The sequence below is a fragment of the Corvus brachyrhynchos genome, unplaced genomic scaffold (genome assembly GCF_000691975.1).
Source record: "Corvus brachyrhynchos isolate BGI_N302 unplaced genomic scaffold, ASM69197v1 scaffold70, whole genome shotgun sequence".
Classification (NCBI taxonomy): domain Eukaryota; kingdom Metazoa; phylum Chordata; class Aves; order Passeriformes; family Corvidae; genus Corvus; species Corvus brachyrhynchos.
In genome coordinates, this window is record NW_008236217.1 from 524088 (window position 1) to 545525 (window position 21438).

The 21438-nt window shown below is 39.4% G+C and overlaps 1 protein-coding gene across 1 annotated transcript; it reads right to left on the minus strand.

Annotated features, from left to right (window-relative positions):
• Window positions 1-6953: 6953 nt before the first annotated feature.
• Window positions 6954-19565, minus strand: EDARADD (EDAR associated death domain; the record flags this gene model as incomplete). The annotated part of the gene is made up of 5 exons (XM_017744772.1): window positions 6954-9889; window positions 12365-12410; window positions 15205-15293; window positions 18229-18268; window positions 19473-19565. Coding segments are annotated over 5 exons (645 nt in total), but the record flags the coding sequence as incomplete, so codon positions are not given.
• Window positions 19566-21438: the final 1873 nt, after the last annotated feature.

Genomic DNA, 21438 nt, shown 5'->3' on the forward strand with positions numbered 1-21438 from the left:
GGGGGCGGTCCCGGCGCCTCCTCCTGCAGCGGGCGGGGCGGGACTGACTCGGGAGGGCCCGGCCGCCGCGTGCCCTTGGGGCTGGGATTACGCCTTGGGAAGTAAATGCGGCTCTTTCCCCTGCGAGCCCTTCCCTTCCTCTGTGTCGTGCTTCCTCTGAAGGTCCCTTGTTGCAAGCCCAACCCCATCTCGTGACAACACACAACTCACACAGAATCACAGAATTGTTACGTTCTTTCCAACCCTCTGGTGATCATCAAGTCCATCCCCTCTGCCAAGGCAGGGTCACCTCGAGCAGGTGACACAGGAATGCATCCAGGTGGGTTTTGAATGTCTCCAGACAGGGCATGACCTCCCTGGACAGCCTGTTCCAATGCTGTGCCACCCTCAACATAAAGAAGCTCTCCCTCATGTTCTTGTGTTTCAGTTTATGGCCATTGCTCCATGCCCTGTCACTGGGCATCACTGAAGGGAGTCTGGCACCATCCTCTTGAAACCCACCTTGAGATATTTATGTGCATTAATGAGCTTCCCTCTCAGCCTCCTCCAGACTAAACAGGCCCAGCTCCCACAGTCTCTCCTCGTAAGAGACACTCCAGACCCCAAATCATCTTTGTGACCTCTGCTGGACCTTCTCCAGGAGCTCCTTGTCTTTGTTGTACTGAGGCACCCAGAACTGCACCCAGCACTCCAAATGTGGCCTCTCTAGGCTGGAGTAGAGGGGCAGGATCACCTCCCTCGACCTGCTGGCCAGTCTTCCCAATGCACCCCTCTGCAAGCTGCTCCCTAGTAGGTCACCCCTCAGCCTGTGCTGGTACTTGGGATTATTCCTCCCCAGGAATAATGCCAAGGTACTTGCCCTGGTTGTACCTCCTTAGGTTTCTCTCCACTCAATTCTCCAGGCTCTCCAGTGACCCGTGATGACCATGGTCATTTCTGTGACCAGACCCAAACACAGTTTCAAAGTTCACACTGAGTAATGTGCTGCCCCAGGACCTTTGTGTTTCTGAAACCTGGAAATCTTACACCCAACTCAATCTTAAAATCACCACCACATGGCTGTGCTTCCATCCTTCTCTTCCCTCGCAGGCCCCACTAAGAGTGATTTTGGCAGTTTTGGTCCAGTAAGCAGGAAGGGCAACGAAGTCCCTTGAGGTTTTAGAGGTCATGATGTATAGCGACAGTCTACTTCAAATTCCCCCTGTTAATATGCTGGATGGGGAAAACATGAGCACAAAAATAAAGAATGCAATAAAAAAGGCTCACAAGCTTAAATCACCATGTCCTATTCGATTAAAGGCATTCAGTATTTCTTTGCCATGCAAAAAGCAGTGTAGGTGGCTATAACCAAGTTAGAATGGCATTCAGCCCCTTGTCACAAAGACCACTACAGTATCTTAGCTAGATAATATCCAGTCTTCTATTCTACAATTAACCAACACAAAAGCCCCATCTTAAATCATATCTACTTGCTCGAGTTCTGCTGATAGTTGTAGGATTGCTGCTTTAAAGGGTACATCAGCTTAGCTTATGAGATTTGAAGGATTAATTCACAGAAAGGTATGATAACACTTCTTTTGAGGAGAACTGCAGAAATGAGGTACTCAGATAAAAGAGCAGCAAAGCAGATTGCCTGGGGAAAGATACCGTAGAATCATGCATGGTTGTGAGGACTGACGATTCTTGTGTGTAGTCAGGTGCTAGCAAAAAACCTGCTATTCAACTGTTCTGCATAATTCCACAGCACTACTTAAAAAGAGAACAGATAAAAGATCCTGAGCCTGAACTACCACTTAATTTTTCTTTGAAGCTATTTTTCCAGGCACTCTAGTTGAAAGAGTAGAACACTTTGATAAAACCAGACTGACAAAAGTAAATGAAATACACTCAATTGTCAGTATTAGGCTGCAACCTCAAAGCAGGTTTGAAAGTTCAGTTCAAACAGCAAAGACAGAAAAGATGCTGAAAGCTTGGAATAAAAAATATGATGCTGAAAGGAGGAATAATAAGTGGAAGTGTTTCTAGAACCACAGAAAATAAAGTTTTACTACTTTACTAATTCTTGGCTCAGGGCTCTTTTACTTTTGGGAAGAAATAATCCAAAGGAAACACTGTGATTTGAATTATGCACCAGTTCTTTACTGAAGCAGAACAGCTGTTTTATTAACATGATTTTAGGCTGAGTCATAGGCAGTTTACAAAATTTGCAGGAAAGTCCCTATTTCAGCTCCCAGACCTGATGCAGCATTGACAATGAGTCGGTTGGGTTACAGCTTCAGCAGCTTTGCACCACACTGCTGTTGCTTTGTTCACAGACTGTCACTCACCTGCTGATTTCTTGTAACTGCTATTTTAGCACCATTTACTAATGGCAGTCCTGACAGCAAATAGCAAAGTCTTCCCTTATTTCCACAGTCCAAGTCCTAATTCAGGCTTTTTCTTTTAAAGCTACAATTTAATGTGCACTCAACCGTTGCTGGGACTACGTGTAATCCTGTCAGCAGAGACTTCTCATGTTCCAGCAGAATTTTGCTTGCTGGAAAAATAGAAATGCTTTGTCAAGACAGATGCAGCCAATTTCAGCTGAAGCAAATATAGTAGCTATTCTTGGCCATAAGGTAGCATTTCAGCGAGGACCCTGTTACCACTAAGAAATTTTACCTGCCTCTCCTGCCCCCACTACAAGAATTGGTAGAGGAATATAATCACAAAACACCAGCAGTACAGGAGCTGCTACTGCACATCAGCTGCTGCCATACTCAACCACTACTCAACCTGAAGTACAGCTTTTATTAACTTCCTGCTTATTTTCAGCAATAATAAATGATGTCCAAATCTTAAATATTCCCTTTTTGTACCAAGAATTGTTTTGATTCATTTCATTGAAAACTGAACTGTGGTCTTTTACAGATTTAGCTTTCCATTCTCTCTTTCCACTTTGGAGAAGAAAAAAACTGGTCCCCTGACACAGCAGTATCAGACCACAACCCAATAAATAGGACATACTGAAAGTGTCTAGCACCATTTTACACTCATAGCTGTTGGAGCTATGTTGCTGAGTCTAATAGTAACAGTGAATTTAGTTTAGATAAATATAGTGCTTGCTGAGTGTTGTCAACACAACTGTATTTGATATAGTTTGTAATAATCACTTCTATAATTGTACCATGCCTCAGTGCAAGCTTCTAACAGCAACATAGGCCATGCTAATAACATGGTCGCTCAGAAATCTGGGAAAATTGAACTAAACTGATGCCCAGGCACTTTTTAAACTCTTTTCCACATACTCAGCGAGGTAGCTTAACAAATACCACTTCATTGGATAAAAACAAAGGGTACAACCACAGACTATTTTAAGTCCCCCTGTAACTTCTTGGTAAAGGAGCTGCTACGTTTGCTCCTTTTTATTGCCATAAACATCTCATCTCACATCTGCACTTCTCCAAAGCAGAGGGCCACAGGGTTGCATCCAACCTGCAACAGACACAGCAGCATTACAAGCTGCTCTGTGCTTTGCGACTCACTCACCCCAGCAGTGCTCTGGCTCTGCTAGATGCCTTAGCTCTGCTCCTGCTCTCCTGTCCCTCTCACTTTTCAGCACAGTGCCATAAAGTATATGGCTACATGCTATCCTACTTCTTCAAAGGGGACTTCTCAAGCAGATCTCCTGTCCTTGATGCCAAGCCTGTAACCTGTGCCTCTCAGGGTAGCAAGCCTTGGTCCAAGGTCAAGGAGAAAACATACATAGTCACACTTAGCCCAGTATTTTATGTGCACAGTTCCAATTATAAAATTTCCATCAATAATGGAATTCCCTAGACTTGACACAAATAAACACTAGTCTCCATTAAGAAACCTGCCCAGGGGAGTTACTCTCAGCTAATTTTTTTATGTTGTTGTGTGGTACCAGAATAACTGTAATTTTTCCCTAGTGAATACAGTACTACAGGCCACAGGGGTAAAGCCTCTAGCACACTGGACTGTTCAGCAGTGCTTTTGTGCTTAAGGACTACATATGATCTCAAAAGACTGACATTGTTGTGTCTTCCATAGTTTTAGTGGAGCTGTTTGTGCATTACTGATGGAAATTATTGCCCTGGCATCTTTGAAAGGCTTCAGATTCAAAGAGGACATGAGTCACCACCTCTTGGTACACCAACATTAACATTTCAGTTGACAGCCCAGCTGGCTCAGCTTTTACTTAGCTACAAGTTAAACAGTGGCCTTCCATAACTCTTCCTTGATATGTCACTATTTAGTTCCAGTGATCATTCAGATCTTCCAGTTTTCAGTTTAAAGCTTACAAATCACAGGGAACAAAACAAAAAGTCGTGGTTTTTTTAATGGGCTTATGGATTCAAAAGTTTAAAATGCTACTGCTACTGCAGGAACTAACAAGTATTCTATTTTTTTTGTTGCAACGCCTGATTTTTAAAGGAAAATGTGGAAGAGAAGCATAAGAGCAAACAAGATACAGAATAGACATGAGGGCCAAAGGACAAACAAGATACCAGGAAGTCACTAGACTGTTTGAAAACCAATTATAGGCCATATAAGCCTTAAAACATACTCACCCCTTCTTTTTTAGATTGGTGACACAACTCTAGGTTTCTTGAAGTAGTCAGGATCACTCCTTCATTTGCACTGCAATAGATAAGAGAGCAAACCTGTGCCTGTGGTTGCCCTGTCTGCACACCCTGCCATACCTCCACCCCCAGGTGCCTGTGCCACAATCTGCACAAGGATTCAGTCCCTGCCTAACTAGGGAGATAAAAACCAGGAAACATCATGCATCTGTGCAAAAGGAAAAACTGTGATGTTCTCCAAACTGGGGACTGTGACCAAACCCAAGATCCCTAGAACTCCACCTTCATCATCCTCATGCAGTTGCCCTTGGATCTCCCTGGTGGGTCTCTGAATTTACAGATGAGCTCACCTGCCCTCAGCTCTCCTGCATTTTCAAGGGAGATGTGCGAGGGCTGTAGTACCACCTCTCACCACGAGATGGTAGGTGTTTCCTGATACTAGAGAGGATCAGGCTTTTAACAGACCTTTGAGCTAGTGAACTTCTCAGCTTCAGAGAAAGCAGAGGCAAAAATAAATTAGGACAAAATGAAATCTCTTAATGGGACTGTGAATGAACTGAAGTAAGGAAACCTTTTATATATACATATATATATATATAGAGAGAGAGAGAGAGAGAGATAGTGCAAAGACAAAAATAAATAAAGTTTAGGCTCAAGATATTTTTACTACTGTAATGATTTGGGTGCCCCTTTCTTATCCTGGCTCTTTCTGTTAAGGAACTTTTCATCAACAACATGAAACTTCGGTTATTTTTGGAGACAAAAAACATTCCCAAATTAAATATTGGGTAATCTTGAAGCAAGCTCATAAAAAAAAGAAAAAAGCACTTTCATGTGGACATATAAAGTTGTGTATCCATCCCGTGCTGTACACAGATACAAAAAGTAGAAAGATGTAATTAACTAAGATTTTCTTGCAAGGAAACTACTCTATATACATCAGAAGGAAGAGTAAGTTAACACCATAGACAATTATTTCTCGCCAATTATTTCTAACAGAAAGAAGCTACTTCCTCATCTCTTCTATAATCCACTTAAGGCCAATTGACCATAGCCATGGAATCAAGACTAGATGAATGCAGGGACTAAGAAAAGCACTTTTCTGTCAAAATAGGCAACAATCTCAAGTCCTCTGCCCTTCTGTCCAAAACCAAGCCAAAATTTAAAATGTACAAGATATATTGAAAGCAGTTTTGAATAACTAATTCCTTGGCCTTCATGGACGGAAGAATATGATCTGCTGCAAAAATTACACAAGTAGTCTGCTCTTTAATTTATTATAAATGCCATGCACTTTCTTTGACCTTGTTTAAATACTTCTGCTATCTGACAAACAATTTCCAACTATGTCTGGCCACAGGTCAATGGTGTTACCCTAGCTTAAAGAACCATAAGGCAGAATTTACATTTCTTTCCTCTTGCTAACAGCTTGACTTGGAACTGTGGGACGCCTTTTGAGACAGTGAAAAATATGCAGTCTCTTTCACAAAGCACTGTCCAGGCCAAGCTGCAGCTCTCCAGTTTTCAGTAGTGGTTCAGGAAGAACCTTTGGTTTACAGTTTCTGTACGAGTTATTTCGAAGCAAGCATCTGGGACCATGCTGACTACCCCTATCCATTACATTAGGTTCCAAAGGACAGTCCCAAATCTATCCTGCATTCCTCTCCACAAATCCAAGGGAGGTGTATTCAGAGGGTAAGGCAACTGGGCCCTGTCACCATTTTACTGGGGATACGCCACAGTTGTCCTCCCAGGAAAACTAGGTTCTCCTGGAGCACAGCACCGTAACTTTGCCATTGAAGAACAGTTATTAAGCGCCTTATGTCTTAGATAAGGTTGCAGAAATGAAATAATACAGTGGTTTGGGCAGCTTCATAGAAGCTAAAATGGGTGGCAAAGGCCACTGATCATCCTGCAGGCAGAGAGACAGCAGGCAAAAACCTGGAAATTCCTGAAGGGAGAGCAGGTATTATACAGGAATAGGAGAAAGATATAATGGAACAAAAGTGATAGCCTAGTAGAGGTTTTTAGTGTCCAGTATCAGATCGGTTATTAATTCAGGAAAAGTTCACCCCTACAGGTTTCATACCTCTCTTAATCAGTAACTCAGCTACAAGTTTCTAAATTAACATCTTTGTTCATCATCTTATCAAAATCAACTCATTTTTCATATGGAAAAGATTTAAAAATGCATCTTCCTTTCTTGAACAGCAGTATCTGTTGCAAACATAAGTGCTTTAAGGTGCCATGAATTTCATCTAGAAGGTATTTTTTATACAGCACAACTAATTGATAGTTCAGTAATTTCAAGGTGACTGGTGAGAAGGAAAACAGCTGTTTTCCTAGCTGTAATAAAAACAAATACAATAAAGTCAAACACTGACAATCTATATTTCTTCTAAAAATAGTACACATTATAACAGAAAATATAAGAATAAATTGAACACTCAGAACCAATATCTTGTAAACAGATATAAAACTAAAAAAAGAGTGTGTACCTCTCCATTTCTGCCACACAAAGAGGGAAAAAAAGTATTTCAAGTATAGTAATGAGTAATCCAGTGTGTGGTGAAGTTTAAGGCTAACATTTTCAACCTTCAGAGCTGAATTTATACAGAATCCACCTATGAACTCTCAGAAGCAGCTTTATTTCCATCAGATGTGAACTCTTGCAGCTGACATTGACTTTTGAAGAGCTTCAAGGGATCAAACTCATCTTCACAAGACAACAGAGTTTCTTCAAAATTTTACAAGTTTTAGCCAGAAGTCAGGAAAAGGAGTCGATTTCAGTTGATCCAGGAATGCTACTGCATCATTTCATATTCCCATTCTGATTCTTATGTGATTCTTCTCCTAGCTGGTCTGGATCTACCAAAGCAGAGCATATTATAATACCACACAGATATACCTGTGGTATGTTATGGGAGAGAAAAGCTGTGGGCATATATGCCAGCACTCATCACTCAGAAGAACAAGTTAACATACAGACATATGATCCTAAATCATGCATGCAGTCAGCCCAAGGTATGGGAATTATGTTGGACAAGCTGCAATATGAGCTCTTTGCACGTAGGCAGTGGATGCCTCTGCAGGAACTGAAAATAGCAGGACGTCCAGCCACAGCAGTAGTCCCCAAAGCTGAATCTAGAGCATCTAACTCAATACAGAAGATTATTTGCAAAAGTAACAAGCTGACAGACATCTATTGGGAAACCCCAGTTCCTAGGAGAGAATCATGAAACACTTGAGCTGCAGCCCCAACAAGACAGAGCAGTAAAATTTCCTCCTTAAAATACAGCTAGAAAACAAGAGTTCTAAAGAGTAGCAGCTTTTTTTGAGGAATGGTTAAAAAAATTCATTACAAATTTCAGTCTTTTATAAAAAAATTAAAAATTCAAACCTCAAATTTAGGTCAATCTCTTTACCCTGAAACAAGACTTTCAGCTTCTTGAAGTCACTAAAATAATTTTATGTCAGCCCAGAACAAGTGCCTGCCAGTGAAAATGTTAGTCTTTACTTCTAGCTCCTCTGTAACCATATCTCTCAGTATCTTCAGTAAAGCGTTACTAGAGGCTCCTTTTCAATCTCTTACAGTAAGAAACTCAGCATACAGCATTAGAGTTCCCTCAGCTTTGCTACTAATTCTTACTATTTCTACTCGAGAAAAGTAAACAGTGTATCAACCTGCACCCCATTCTAGTTTTGCCCCACATCTTGACCACTGCTTTGGTATATACACCTATGTACATACTACATTGTCTGACACGTCAGAAGAATGGTAGGAAAAAGGCCAATTTCTGAAACATTTAAAATGTAAACAGTGTAATTCAGAGCATCAAAATCCTTTTAAAAAAATCAGTCTAAATCACTGTAAGTGCTTTAATAACCATCCACCTGGGCTGTAGGTGAATTCAGCTGTTAATTTTTCATCAGAGTGGCTTTAATCAAAATATAGTGCTAGTTTCACACAAGAGTGCAACTACCTTGGTGTGGGACAGAATGTAGGCCAACCCACAGGACTGTAAAGAAAACCACAGCCAGTGAAAAGGGAAGTTACAGTCAATAATAACGATACCCTGTGATGCCATCACCTCGCACTGCAAAGTGAGAGGCATTTGATACGTGCACTCAAGAGCGTACACTGTCTTTAAACCTTTGGAAAGTAATTTCAAGCATAGAGCCTTTAAATTGGTTCTTTTGGCCCCTAAATGTTATGGGCTGAAAAGTCTCTCTGAATTGCATGATTTCTTCTTAGGGTAAAGATATGCCCTATTATGTAGTAGCATATGAGTAATTATTTTGTTTAACATCTGTTATTGTTTAATGCCTACTCTTGTTCATAAAAGAGACTTAATTTGCTCAAATATGATGTTGAATATTCAGTTAATTGTAACATGCAGATCCAAATTACTGCCTGGAACATTGAGGTGTTCCTGTGCCAAAAACAGTGTCACAAAGCTTAAAAAACAACAAAAAAGGAAGAAAAAGATTCCACCTCATCTTGTACTAGGTAGAACATACAAAATTGTGGAACGGCTACCAATAAGGCCAAGAGACTTGCCTTCTAACAGTGGCTTTCCCCAAAAGCAACAGCACACAACTGATACGGTTCACAACTGCTGCAGTAAAAACACTGGTCTGGCCTTTTGATTCCTTTTCGGTTCAGGAAGGTTGTGAACAGCAGCAAAGAAACTGATGGTATGTGCAGACTCAAGAACACAATCTGGATGATTCCATCCACTTCTGGAAGGTTATCTTTGCAACCCTGAGGGCATAAAACATACATTTGTGTATACAGTAGATAAAGCTTACACAGTATACAAACCCTCAGTACAGGCTTTCTCTCTCTTGCAAGGGAAACTTCCAATGTATTAGTGGTAGCTAGTCCCAGCATTTAACACATACAGACTAACAACTTTCTTTGACCTAGAAGTCATTCTGGTAAGTTCTGTTCCCTCTCTTGGGCCATTCCTCCTCCACCCATTTCAGCAGCACTTTCACAACATCAATTCTCTTATAAAATTTACAGAGATCAATCAGCTGCTCCACAGTCCGGTCACTATTCCGTAGCAAGAACTCCAAGGTGGGACTTTGGGGCTTTTGTTCAAGGAAACACAATTCATCATAAGTCATCCCCCACTTGCTTGCTAAATTTCTCCAGTTTTTCACTGTTGGATGGCAGGGATCCAGCTTTAGCCTCACTGTGTACAACAAGTCCTCATCATTGAGCATGTCACTGATGGTCGGTGCACGGAATAAGCACAGGGAGCAGGTGACATTTTCCTTGCAGGTTTTCTTGAGATCTGCAGTGAAAACCATTACATGGGAAGAAATTAGGATGTATTGCTGTGGCATCATCGGGAACAAAAAGTTAAAAGCATAAAGGATTGAGGAGTATTATGTTGCTTTGAATTGCTTCTGAAAAAGTCAGAATAGTGATATGCAATGCCCTTCCTTATGAAGAACTCATGAAATTAACTTTCTAAAACTTCTCTCTTCATTACGTTCAGTGGCTTCAATCAAAAGGACAGTAATCTTGAAAGTACCATATTTATACTTTTATAGAAAATACATAGGATTCAATGCAGTGTGTGAGCTAGGATAGTCCCCTTTTTTGTTTTTGGAACCATGTAGCTTCCTTGAATCTGCCATATACCCACTTAAATCACCAACAGGATTATGTGTACATTCTATGCATCTTGTATTTGTGTGTTGTAGAATGAAGGAAACATTTCTGAGCTGCGGCCTTCGTAACAACGTGAAATATGTGCACCAGGAGAATCTCTTCTGACAGATCCAAACATAACTAACATCTAGTACTTTAACACAATGAAAAAGTAGAAATGTTCCTCTGCTTTGTAAGGGCTCTTACAATAAAAACTATCCCTGTTTAACCAACAAAGCCTATTTTAAATGTATATCATGAAAAGGAATACAGTGCATACTCCTCCATGTGTGAGAAAAATAAAAATACCAGGTTGCTGGAAAGTGGTGGTGATGTGTTCTTAAATCTGCATCAGATACTGAAAATTGCCATTTAGAAATCTCCTATACACCATAGTCAGTATGTCCCCAAAACTGGGAACAATGTGGTGCTATCAGACTATATTATATAAAAATAAGCCATAAAGGCATGCAGAAACCAGTTCGAGTCATACCTCTAGTGAAACTCTAATACCAAGACCTTTAACATTGCAGCAGTGTAGGACACAGTCTGAGCATTTGACTGCAGACCTTAACTCTCCCTGCTCCTTTTTGAAAGCAGGGAGAATCTGGTATTTCCAAATAGTAGATAATGGACACAGCCTAGAAGCATTTTCTAAAGTTTCTGTGCTCCAGCCTAATTGTACAGCTTGAAATAGGGAAGTAGCTAGTCCTATTTCAAACAAAACTCTGAAAAATGGGCTGATAATAATCCAAAGATTGATTAAAAACAACAGAAAACAGTGACACAGAATTTACAAGTGCTGGATCAGAGGCCTGAACTGTATCTCTGGCAAAGAGCAAATCTTAGAGCCACCTACTCATAAGGACCACAGCATCTGTTAAGCCTGTTTGTTTGTGGGGTTTTGTGGCTCTTTTTTTTTTTTTTTAACATGAATTTATTTTCAGTAATTATTGTCAGATTGTGTGAAAATTCCAGAATATAATGCCTGCATGCACTTTGTATTCTATTTTTAAAGAAAGGACAGGCTATTGTTATTTTTGTAACATTGTTCATAAGATTGCTTTTTTAGCAGGCCAAGGACAACTTCTGAAGTTTTCAACGAGTTAGGACGTGCAGCAACAACAGTGCTGCAGACACATAACTCCATACAAACGCTTAGATTCCCTGTTAAAGGGAAACATGTTCTGGTGACATCTTGCTCACCGGTATTCCACAGGCCTTGCAGCTGTTCTCTACAGGAATATGTACGTTAACTCTTCTGTTCTTCTTGTGCACCCTAAACTCTTGACAAAGTGAGACAAAACTTGCTTGCTTCATTCATACCAGCTTTACTTACACAAACAAGGCAAAATGAATATAATCCAATCAAATTTCTGACTGAGCTTAGAGGGCAGGAGAGCACCCTATCTGAATTTCATCTTATTTACTCTGGCAGGGTTGCCAGCGTGAGTTTCATCCTCCAATAGAAACAGTGAAGAGAAAGGGTAAAGAAAACACCTGTCTAAAAGGGCGCAGATAGAAGTAAACAAAACTAAACCAACCTGCTTCTTGTGCTATATCATCTGCAAGACTATCAAAAGCATCATAAAGAATCCTGCTTTTCTAAGATGCCCCTGTGTTAGACACTGACAAGCAAATGATGACCTACCCAACTAATTGCATGATCCTAATGCTACCTGATAGGCAAGCTTCTTTACTAATAAGAAACTCTCCATTTCTTACTGTTAGACTAAGAGAACTGTATATCATACACACACACACACACCCCCCCCCCCCCCAGCAGCAGAACTCACACAATTATGGGATAAGCCCTCACAGCCTACTGCCAGCTTCTCCTCCCTCCTGACAGCTATGTACACATCACTTCTGAAGGCAGATGTACTAAACGTATTTGGAAAGCCCAACTTACATATTTTGTATGGTCTGCATTATTGACCACCATCCTCTTAGAACAAAGGGGAAGCTGTAAATGACACTGGTAATGAAATGAGCTCCATAAGCAGTAATTATCCAGGCAGTAATTTGTTATGACAAACAGCAGTTTTTAGAAGAGCACTTTCAAATAAAACCTAGGAATAAAATATGTAGCACAATAAAGCTGACATATTACCTGAAAGTGATTCGTCAGTATGGTTTTGTGTGTCTTTGTCTTCTGGCTACAAAGCAGAAAACAAATATAAAGTCGAAGTAAAACAATATAATTGAACACCAGAATAAGTATTTGACTAATTTACAACCGGCAGGAGATTACTTAAAAACTACCAAGCTACTTGTAAAGTCAGACAGGGAATATACATACAGTTTGAGGAATTACTAACAATCTGCAGTCTTTGCAGTCTTTTCAGGCAGCATTTCCGTGCTGCAGCTCATAAAACTGCCCTGTTGGTTGTATGCACTGAACAATAGCATTTTTATTAATGATATGCTATAGCATTGCATCTTTTGACTAACTCTCTCTTGAGCCCTCAACAGCTATTTAACAATTCATATGGTTTGATTAAAAAGATTTTTAAATGTTTTGCAGTATAAAACCCAGTAATTTTGCATGTAACAAGCAGCAGTAAGGGATTGTTTCGTTGATCTAGGCAAAGTGGAGAGTATTTTTTACAGACTTCTTTACATACATAGGAAGCTTTTATAGACAACAGGTGGACATGAACATTCCTGCGGCTCATATCTAACCCTCCTCCTGTTTGAAGTTAACATTCCCTCAATGGTGTTTTGTCTGCTAATTAAACATACTGAAATTACTTAGCAGCCTGAGACTGTAATACACATTATAACATTTCAATTCTACTACTTAGCAACATCAAAAAGCTGGAAGGACAGCCCCTTGATTGTAGAACTGTGGGGAAACTGCAGCTGCCCTTACTTTAACTATGCAGGTGTGGAGCCAGGTGAAATAGCTTTCTTCTGCTGAGGATTTAAAGATGAAAGTAGAAGGGGAATTTCCCCTTAGATAGCTGCAATGAGGTATTGTTGATCTTTTTGTATTGCGTCAATTCTTCCGAAACTGTAACAGCAGGCTTCTTAATTTTGCAGGTTGTGCATACAAACACAAGCCAACATATGGGTAACAATACAGTGTAATAAGATACTCTAGTCCTACCTGCTACACCTTCTTTACTAAGAAATCCACTAAAAATAGAATACAGGCAGTTTCAGTTGCTGTGCTGAACTTGCATACATTCACAATCTAATTATAAAGAAGGTGAACTCTCTCCAAAATATTTACAGACTTTGTTAAGAAAGGAAAAATTTGCATACTGTTTTCAGCATTTCTTTACTCCCTGAAAACTGCAAGACCACACATGCAATATCAAAATGCCTGGTCTCTGCTCAAGAGAGATCTAACACTGCGCATGCCAATTGCAACTGAATAAGCCCTGCCATTATCTTCTTACTTTTCTACCATGGCAGCTTTTTCTGGATAGTGCTTTTTAAACACAAACTTGGCCTTCATGGCAATATGTGAGCACCTGAAGTTTAAGAAAAATTAAATCTGAAGTGCCTGATTACAGTAATTGTCTCCACTCCCACAAATTCCTTAAAAAGGCAGAATGTTATTACTGAGCCTCAAGGAGCAAATTCCCAGAAGGGTAACTCTTTGGGGAGAATGAGGAACTACCCAGCACAGTTCAGCCTCCCCAAAGATCTACTTCAAAAGAAACAAACAAGCAAATTTAAAAAAAAAAAAAAAAAAAATAAATACTGTTCACTTAACTGCCATCCTGACCTTCATTTCCCAGACTTTATCAAATCACTGAAGTTCAAACCTTATTGTGAAAGCCAATGCCTTAGTGTCCTTATGTCATTATACATGCCTTGTGAGGCATAAAAAATAAGAAAGGGTAGTACTGCAAAAAGTACAAAGAAAAGCAGCAATACTTACCTGTGCCATACATCTGTTTTCAAAATTCATATTTTCACTGATCAGTCATTATCCACTTTTATCAAGTCAGATGTACTCAGGTTTATTCAAGATAATTTTCTTGTAATGTAATTGCAATAAGACATTGTAGCGTTACTGCCCAGGAAATGAAGGCATTAAGCAAGAATATTTTTTGCCCACGATGAAGATCCAATCATCCTCCACAGGTCTAATCAAAGCCATAAACTTATGCACAGTCTGAAGGTAAGCAGAAAGTTTTCCAGCTCTGTGGAACCATTAACACCCTAATACACCGAATTATCTTTACAGTGATTCTAAGCTGCCAGTAAATGCTCTCTCCTTGATGATGGGAATGAACAGTTACCTCCATCATCTGTGAAATGCATACCAAACCCATGTTTGTTTCTAAAGGAATTCAGCTGGGACTCTGGCATTAGGAACTCCTTTTAATTCTTCATCTTGCTGGAAAACGCTCATTCATTTCTCTTCTCCAAGTTTTCTGCTCAACCCAAAGAGAATCAATTTGAAATTCAGCAAATAACATTCACTTGAAAGATGGTAACCATGGAGCATGGGAGTCACTCAGCATTGCCCTTCCTATGGCAATGCAAGATTTCACAAAAAGTGGACAGTGTTTCAACTATGGGAAGAGCAGCGTCCCAAAATCAAAGCAAAACAGTAAAATGCCTCCCTAAGGGCAAAATCTAGGATTCCTTGCTTCTTCACTTCTTCTCTGCCTGGCTTTATTTTCACTGGAAGGAGGGACAGCATGTATGACAAAGCCTTAACTGTTTGCCAGCTCTTCTTCGGAACATCTATACATTGATCAAAACCTATTTAAACTAAAATGTATAGGTTAATGAAAAAATAATCTTTTTTTTGCCCTTCTCCACAAAAGCTCCCTTCATTAAACTCTTGAAAAGAAAGCAAATTTCTGGTCTGTTTCACTGAATAATTTTGTGCTCTCCAGATATCGTCTGAAAATACATTTATTTGTTAACATACTTACTTCATTAACAGCAGTAACTTAGTTCACATTCAAATATCATTTTTCTTACCTGTTGGATTAGGCCAGAATCTGATGTAAGGGTCTTGATGTTCACAGATGCAATTTCCAAAGTAACTTGATCTGTTAGGTATTCCTCATCTAAGGCAAAGAGTGTGAAACACTGGTCTTCCACTCAAACACAAATTTAAATAGTAAGACTATCAAACATAAATTATAGTATAGGTGTCTAACATACAAAATTCAACTCCATATCATGATCAAACACTGGGAATTGCTAGATTAAAAGCCCAAAATATTAAATCAGCAGAGCCTGTAACAATCATGCAGAGCATGACTGTGAGAAGAAATATAATCCTTGCAGAGATTAGATATTAGAGTAGCAGTTGTTTCCTAAACAAACACCACACTATTTTTAAAGCAAGAGTCATGTTCTTCTTTCAGAAAGCTGACTACAGAATATTAACTGAACCAATACATCCAAGTAGGCTGAAGATGACTGTCAAAGTCACTCTAATTTTTGTTTTGCTTTTCTCATCACACTTAAAAAGACAGTTAAAACATGTACTGCATAAATATTTCCCTTTTATTATGCCCCTTGGTGAACTGGACTCATCCTACTGATTTCTACTACACAGGAATTTGCTGAAGCACTGAAATAATCCATTTCAAAGCATGTTTATCAGCTGCCCTGGGAGTCCACTGAAAAGCACAGCATTCCCTAGTACAGCACAAACTCTGTTAACCTTTCAAGCATCACTTCAGCCCTCAAAATGGGATACAAAGGATACATAAACCCTTTGTGAACCTTGTGCAAAAATGGACAAATTTCACTCTGCATGATTAGTAAGGTCCTCCTCTTTAAACCATTTGCATAATTCCCCTAAGTCAGGTGCTGACCAACCATTAACACAGGCTTAAAAAAGGTTATATTCTACATGTTTTTACATACAAGAACGCTCCATGGGGGTGACTACATTTGTAGTGCTGGTATGTTTCCATTTGCTGTTTGTTTAATGGTAAGATCTCATTGAAGAACTTCTATTATCTTCATGATTCATCACAAAACAGAAAGAAGAAATATTTTCTTATCTCACTCAAGAAATTGATCTGAATCAAAGAATTTATCCTTACACTTGAAAGAAAAAGAAAATCAAAAATCATGATTTTCCTCTTTTTCTGGTTTTATAAGACTGTTGAAAGATATTTCATCCCCAGTAATGTCAACGTTTAGTAGAGGATCATCATTATTCTTTATGACAGTACGTCAGAGACAACAACAAAAAAGCCCAAAACAAAACAAAGTCTATCTAAAAATGCAGAGCATGAGAACCAAAACTGTGGAAATAATATGTGTGAAATTTGTTCTGTATTTGAGTGGAAGTAGAATTATCAAATCATGATAAACACTAAGGCAACCCCTACAAGACAAAAAGTTCCCTCAACTCCATTTTATTTCATATTCAGTAAAGGGTGCCAAGAACTGTAATAAGTTATGGCTCCAAAACGGCCCATTAATTAATTGGCCAATAAAAGCAACAGACAGCCACTCTCACCAGTGTACTGTCTGTTCAATCATTAACTCTGAATCAAACATAATTGCGTGTTACACAGAATCAGACCTGCACTTCTGTTACAATTTTTAGTTCACAGACTCATACTTCTAAGTTTCTATTTTTAATAGAAATAGCTATGAAAAGCCATTCTCAGGGAAAAAATTAAATTCACAGAAATGAACAGAATACTAAGAGGTATTTGTATCACATTCAACTTCAAAGGGGAAATGTCAAGCTATATTAGTAGTTACATCTTCTTACACTTAGTAAGAGGAAGCAAAAACGAAAATTAAATATAAACCAAGTGCACTTCCTTTTTACAGGAAGTGCTGACCTTTCTACTTATGTCTTAGCTTTCCTTTTTAAAATAGATGCATTTAGAATATGCAATTTTGGATTTCAAACAACCTTGACAAATTTGAAATTTAGGAATTTATCTAACTAATTTTGAGGAGGATGTAATGTCACAGGTGAAATAAAAAACAGGACATGGAAAAGAAAGTTCCAGTGTAATTGCTGTAGTGCTAATAAACAATTTTGAAGGACCAAACCACCTGACCGCAAATAAACAGAAACTAGTTTATGATTTCGTATAGTCTTCATCCCACATTATCCTTCCCTGCTGAGCAGCAGTTCTGAAGAGTGCTCATTTCCTCTGTCTGGTTTTCTCAAGCCCCAGAATAATCTCCACCCTTTCTTTAACCCCCAGTGGTATACTGCTCACACTCCTCAGCAGAAGTTTCCAGTGTGACTAGCCTGGTTTCCTGTGTCTGTCCCACTGTAGACCTGCTGTGCAACACAGGACAGAGAACACACTACCTGCAGAGTGCTTTTCAACCAAGCCCCTGCCAGTGCATTCCCTGGACAAAGGTCAATGGTGAAGCCGGGGATGACAAGAAAAAACCCACCCCACATGTCAAGGAAACATAAAGAGGATATTCACACTGTGTAATCCATGTATTTGACTTCAGAACCTGCACTCCCTCACTCCATTTTCAGCAAGGAGAGGCAGGGACTTGTGTAGAGTGGGCCTAATAGTAGGTTCCCCAGCAGATGGTATTAACACCTGCTGAAGGTAAAAGATGGCACTAAGAGTTGCCTGGTTATAAGGCTGGGAATGCAGTCAGCGGCAAAAGACCTGGAAGGTATTTCTTGATTGTGTTTCTAACAACATGAAGGCAGCAGTAATCCCTTCAAAGTCACCATTATGATGTCTACCACCTGTTGTCTGAACCCTGTCTTTCAATGGCACCACTTTTTTTCCTTCCAGACTGAGAACCCAAGTCTTATGATGATAGTTTTAGACTGACTTATAGATCAAAACTAAGCTTTGAAGGAAATTTCAAAAGTTAGATATACACACCAAACTGACCTTAAAAATAAAGAGGGCATTACATTTAAAACATAAATATCTAGCAAAAAGTATGAGTATTTCAATCTGTTGGGTAACACCACTGTTTTTTTTGCAGATAACAACATAGATCAATGATATCTGAATAAACAGAATTCAAAATACTTACCCTTAGGTACTCCTGTGTCTTGGACAGGATATTTTTCAGTCTGTCACAAAAAGGCAAGAAACACAGATGTTCACTATTTTGAGTGTAATTATGCTGAGGAAGGAGTATATATATACACTTTCTTTATGCAGTCTTCTAAGTGCATAATTATAGTTGTATCTCTCAAGTCGCTACTAGTTGATCTGTTCACCATCAGATACAGTTACACTTGTGGGAACTGAGATGCTACTAACACTACTGATTAGTACATGAACGAGTAATAGAGATTGCTGCTTTGCTACAGTACTTTTAAAGCTATTTTTAGTGAAAAAGCAGAGTTTAGGAAAGAAATTTTCTACTGAACTAGTAAGATAATCTTGAAAATGTAACTCATGCCAGGAGGAACAAAGATGACTTCAAATTCTCTTTTAGCATATTAGGCCTTTAATAAAATGTTACTGCATTGAAAAAATATATATATTTTCCCCTTCTGCTCTAAACTTACATAGCTGATTAAGATGCAATAGGAAACTTATTACTGAGTTTAAGGAAACAGCTACTGATTCCCAGGCATGACATAACTTACTATTGTACCTGAAGTTTACCGCCTTCCCTGTGGCCCCCACCCTTATGTGAAAGTAGGTTTGGCTTTTATGGAAAGCCACATTTTTAAAAAGTGTTCATAGAATTTCGTACTACTTCTAGTCCCACCTCGGCACGGGACTGGGATGTTTGAGATCCCGACACAAGCGGTGCTCGTGCGCCAGCGAACACCAGAGGGCGCGGTTTGGTCCCTCCCGAGGCGCAGCCGTGCCTGCCTAAGGCACCGCTCTCGGATCCGACCTTGCCATGACTTCAGACCAGCTACAGGAATAAGAAGAGCTTAGTACTATTGAACTTTTAAGCCCTATGTGGGTTTTTTTATCCCTCCAAACTGTATAGGCAGAAGAACATCAGCCCAGTTTGTCTCAGTTGGGGCTTTTTTAAATTAAAGAGATGGCACTGCCACAGCCTCTGGAAGTTATCCCATGGACAGCTCCACTGATACCATCCAATTCACCTGATGCACCTGTTGGTATGTTTACTTACACTTTAACTGCACAGGTTAGTAAATTAAAGTTTGTTTGTGCAGTCAAACAGATAAGCAAAATCTTGTATATACACTCACAGTTTGAGTTAGCATCCTTGAATGTTTTTTCTCACTGCTGCATTACATAACCATAGAGAGCTGTAATGATTTCAACCGCACTAGACCAGAAACACACACCAAAAAAAAAAAGAGTGCTTGGATCCGTATCCTCCACTGGCTCTTTTGCTGCATGATCTGCTGGAGATAAGAAAGCTTTATCCTTGCATAATCATCAAAGTCTTTCTGCCAATTCATATTTTGCCTCTTTGTCTGACCAAGATAAAATGTAACAATGCAGCCATTACATACATTATGTCATATTTCCACAAGAAAACATGACAAACTGGAAAATGTCAGAACTACTAGCACTGAGATGAGAGACTACATGCAACAAGGAAACCCAACTCTACCCTAACAAAAGATAGACCTAAATTAAAATCCTGAATTATTTTTGTGAAAAAAATCACAAAACATTTCAGCAATAAATAACAAAATACAGTAAATTTCTTAAAGCTAAGTTCTGTTTTCCTATTGACAGCATTCAATTTTTTCCTCAAAGAAATAATTCAAACAGGAAACAAACATACCCACTACAACAAAAATTAATACTATAACAAACACCAGATTACAATAGAAAATTTAAGATACTAATTCAAAAACAGTTGAGGAAAATATTAATTATTTGCATACAATAGAACTATAAACTTCAACTATATTAATATCAAAAGAAAAACAAAATAAATCTTCAAAGTACCTGCAGGTGAATCATGAAATGTTAACCCCCCTAGCTAAATTGACAAATACTAGTGGGGTATTGACCACAAGTGCACAGAGAATCTGAAACAAATCTCATACAGAAGTCAGGATTCACAAAACTACGCCTGTAATTTAACATCATCCTGCCATATTTTTGAGAAGTCTCTTCTGTTGATAAGTATAAATGTTTACAAAAATAGAAAAACATTTTAAATTATGTGGTAAGATCTTCACTCTTGTCACTCTTACTCTAAAAGTCACTTACTGGAAGTACACACTAAGTTTTCAGCTGCAACCAGTAAGACATGATTGTAATCAGTATTTGGTGATTACCTTCTTTGGAATATTAACACCAGTGGATTTAGAGTCACAGAAATTAACTACAAAGCACACAGTACAAACAGTGAGCCCCAAAACAGAACAGAAGTTACACAGACACTATTCTAACCAGCTCATATTCAGCATAATTGCTTATTTGGTGACCAGCTCCTACAAATCCACTCAATACAACAGAACAAGCTGCAGTGCTAACCAGTGCAAGACAGCACAATAAACTGAAAATAAAAAAGGTGGCAGCAGCGGGACAGAGTTGTTCCCCCTCTTGCTTCTGTGAGGCAGCCGCACCAGCAGCAGTTCCTGGGTGTCCCTGAGATTTCAGGTAAAGCCTTTCTCAGTGCTAGAGCCCCCAGGAAATCCACAGGCATTGTCCAGGTAGGTGGCACATGATCAGAGGGGTCAGATGAGAAGGGCTGAGCACAGTCTTTGCACACTGAATGTTTTTAAAAGGCAGGGGCCTATGAAATTGCAGATGAGCATTGTTCACACTGCAAATTAGGAAGCCATATACAGAAGAGGAAAAAAACTCAAAACCAATCTAAAACCCCATGTTGTCATGTGTACTTTTTGGTAAATATGAAATCCCTGCTCCAGAAACATGGTATTAACAAAACTGTTCTGGATAAAGCCTGTCCTGATAGCAAGAGTCAGCACAAACTCTCAAATGCAGAGAGGTTGAGAGTCACCAGGATATGGGAAAATAAAATAAGCTGGCATAAGACATTGATTGAGAGTAGGGCCAAAAATAGAGGCTCCCTAGTGGGAACTGTAGTGGAAAGCTGCAGAGGAACCAGAAATGAAGCTGGGGCAAAGAGAAGCCCACCCGGTAAAGGAAAACTGAAAAACAAGGAGGCACTGGGAGCCAAAGAAAGGTTCTAGGGAAGAAGGCCAGCCCAGGCATCCCTAGTCTCACTGTTTTACCAACCCAGTGGCAAAGCATGCACTTTATTGTTGGTTTATTCTGGAGGCCTTTCAGCTCCTCTTTACAGATTCTTAGATGAATTACAAAA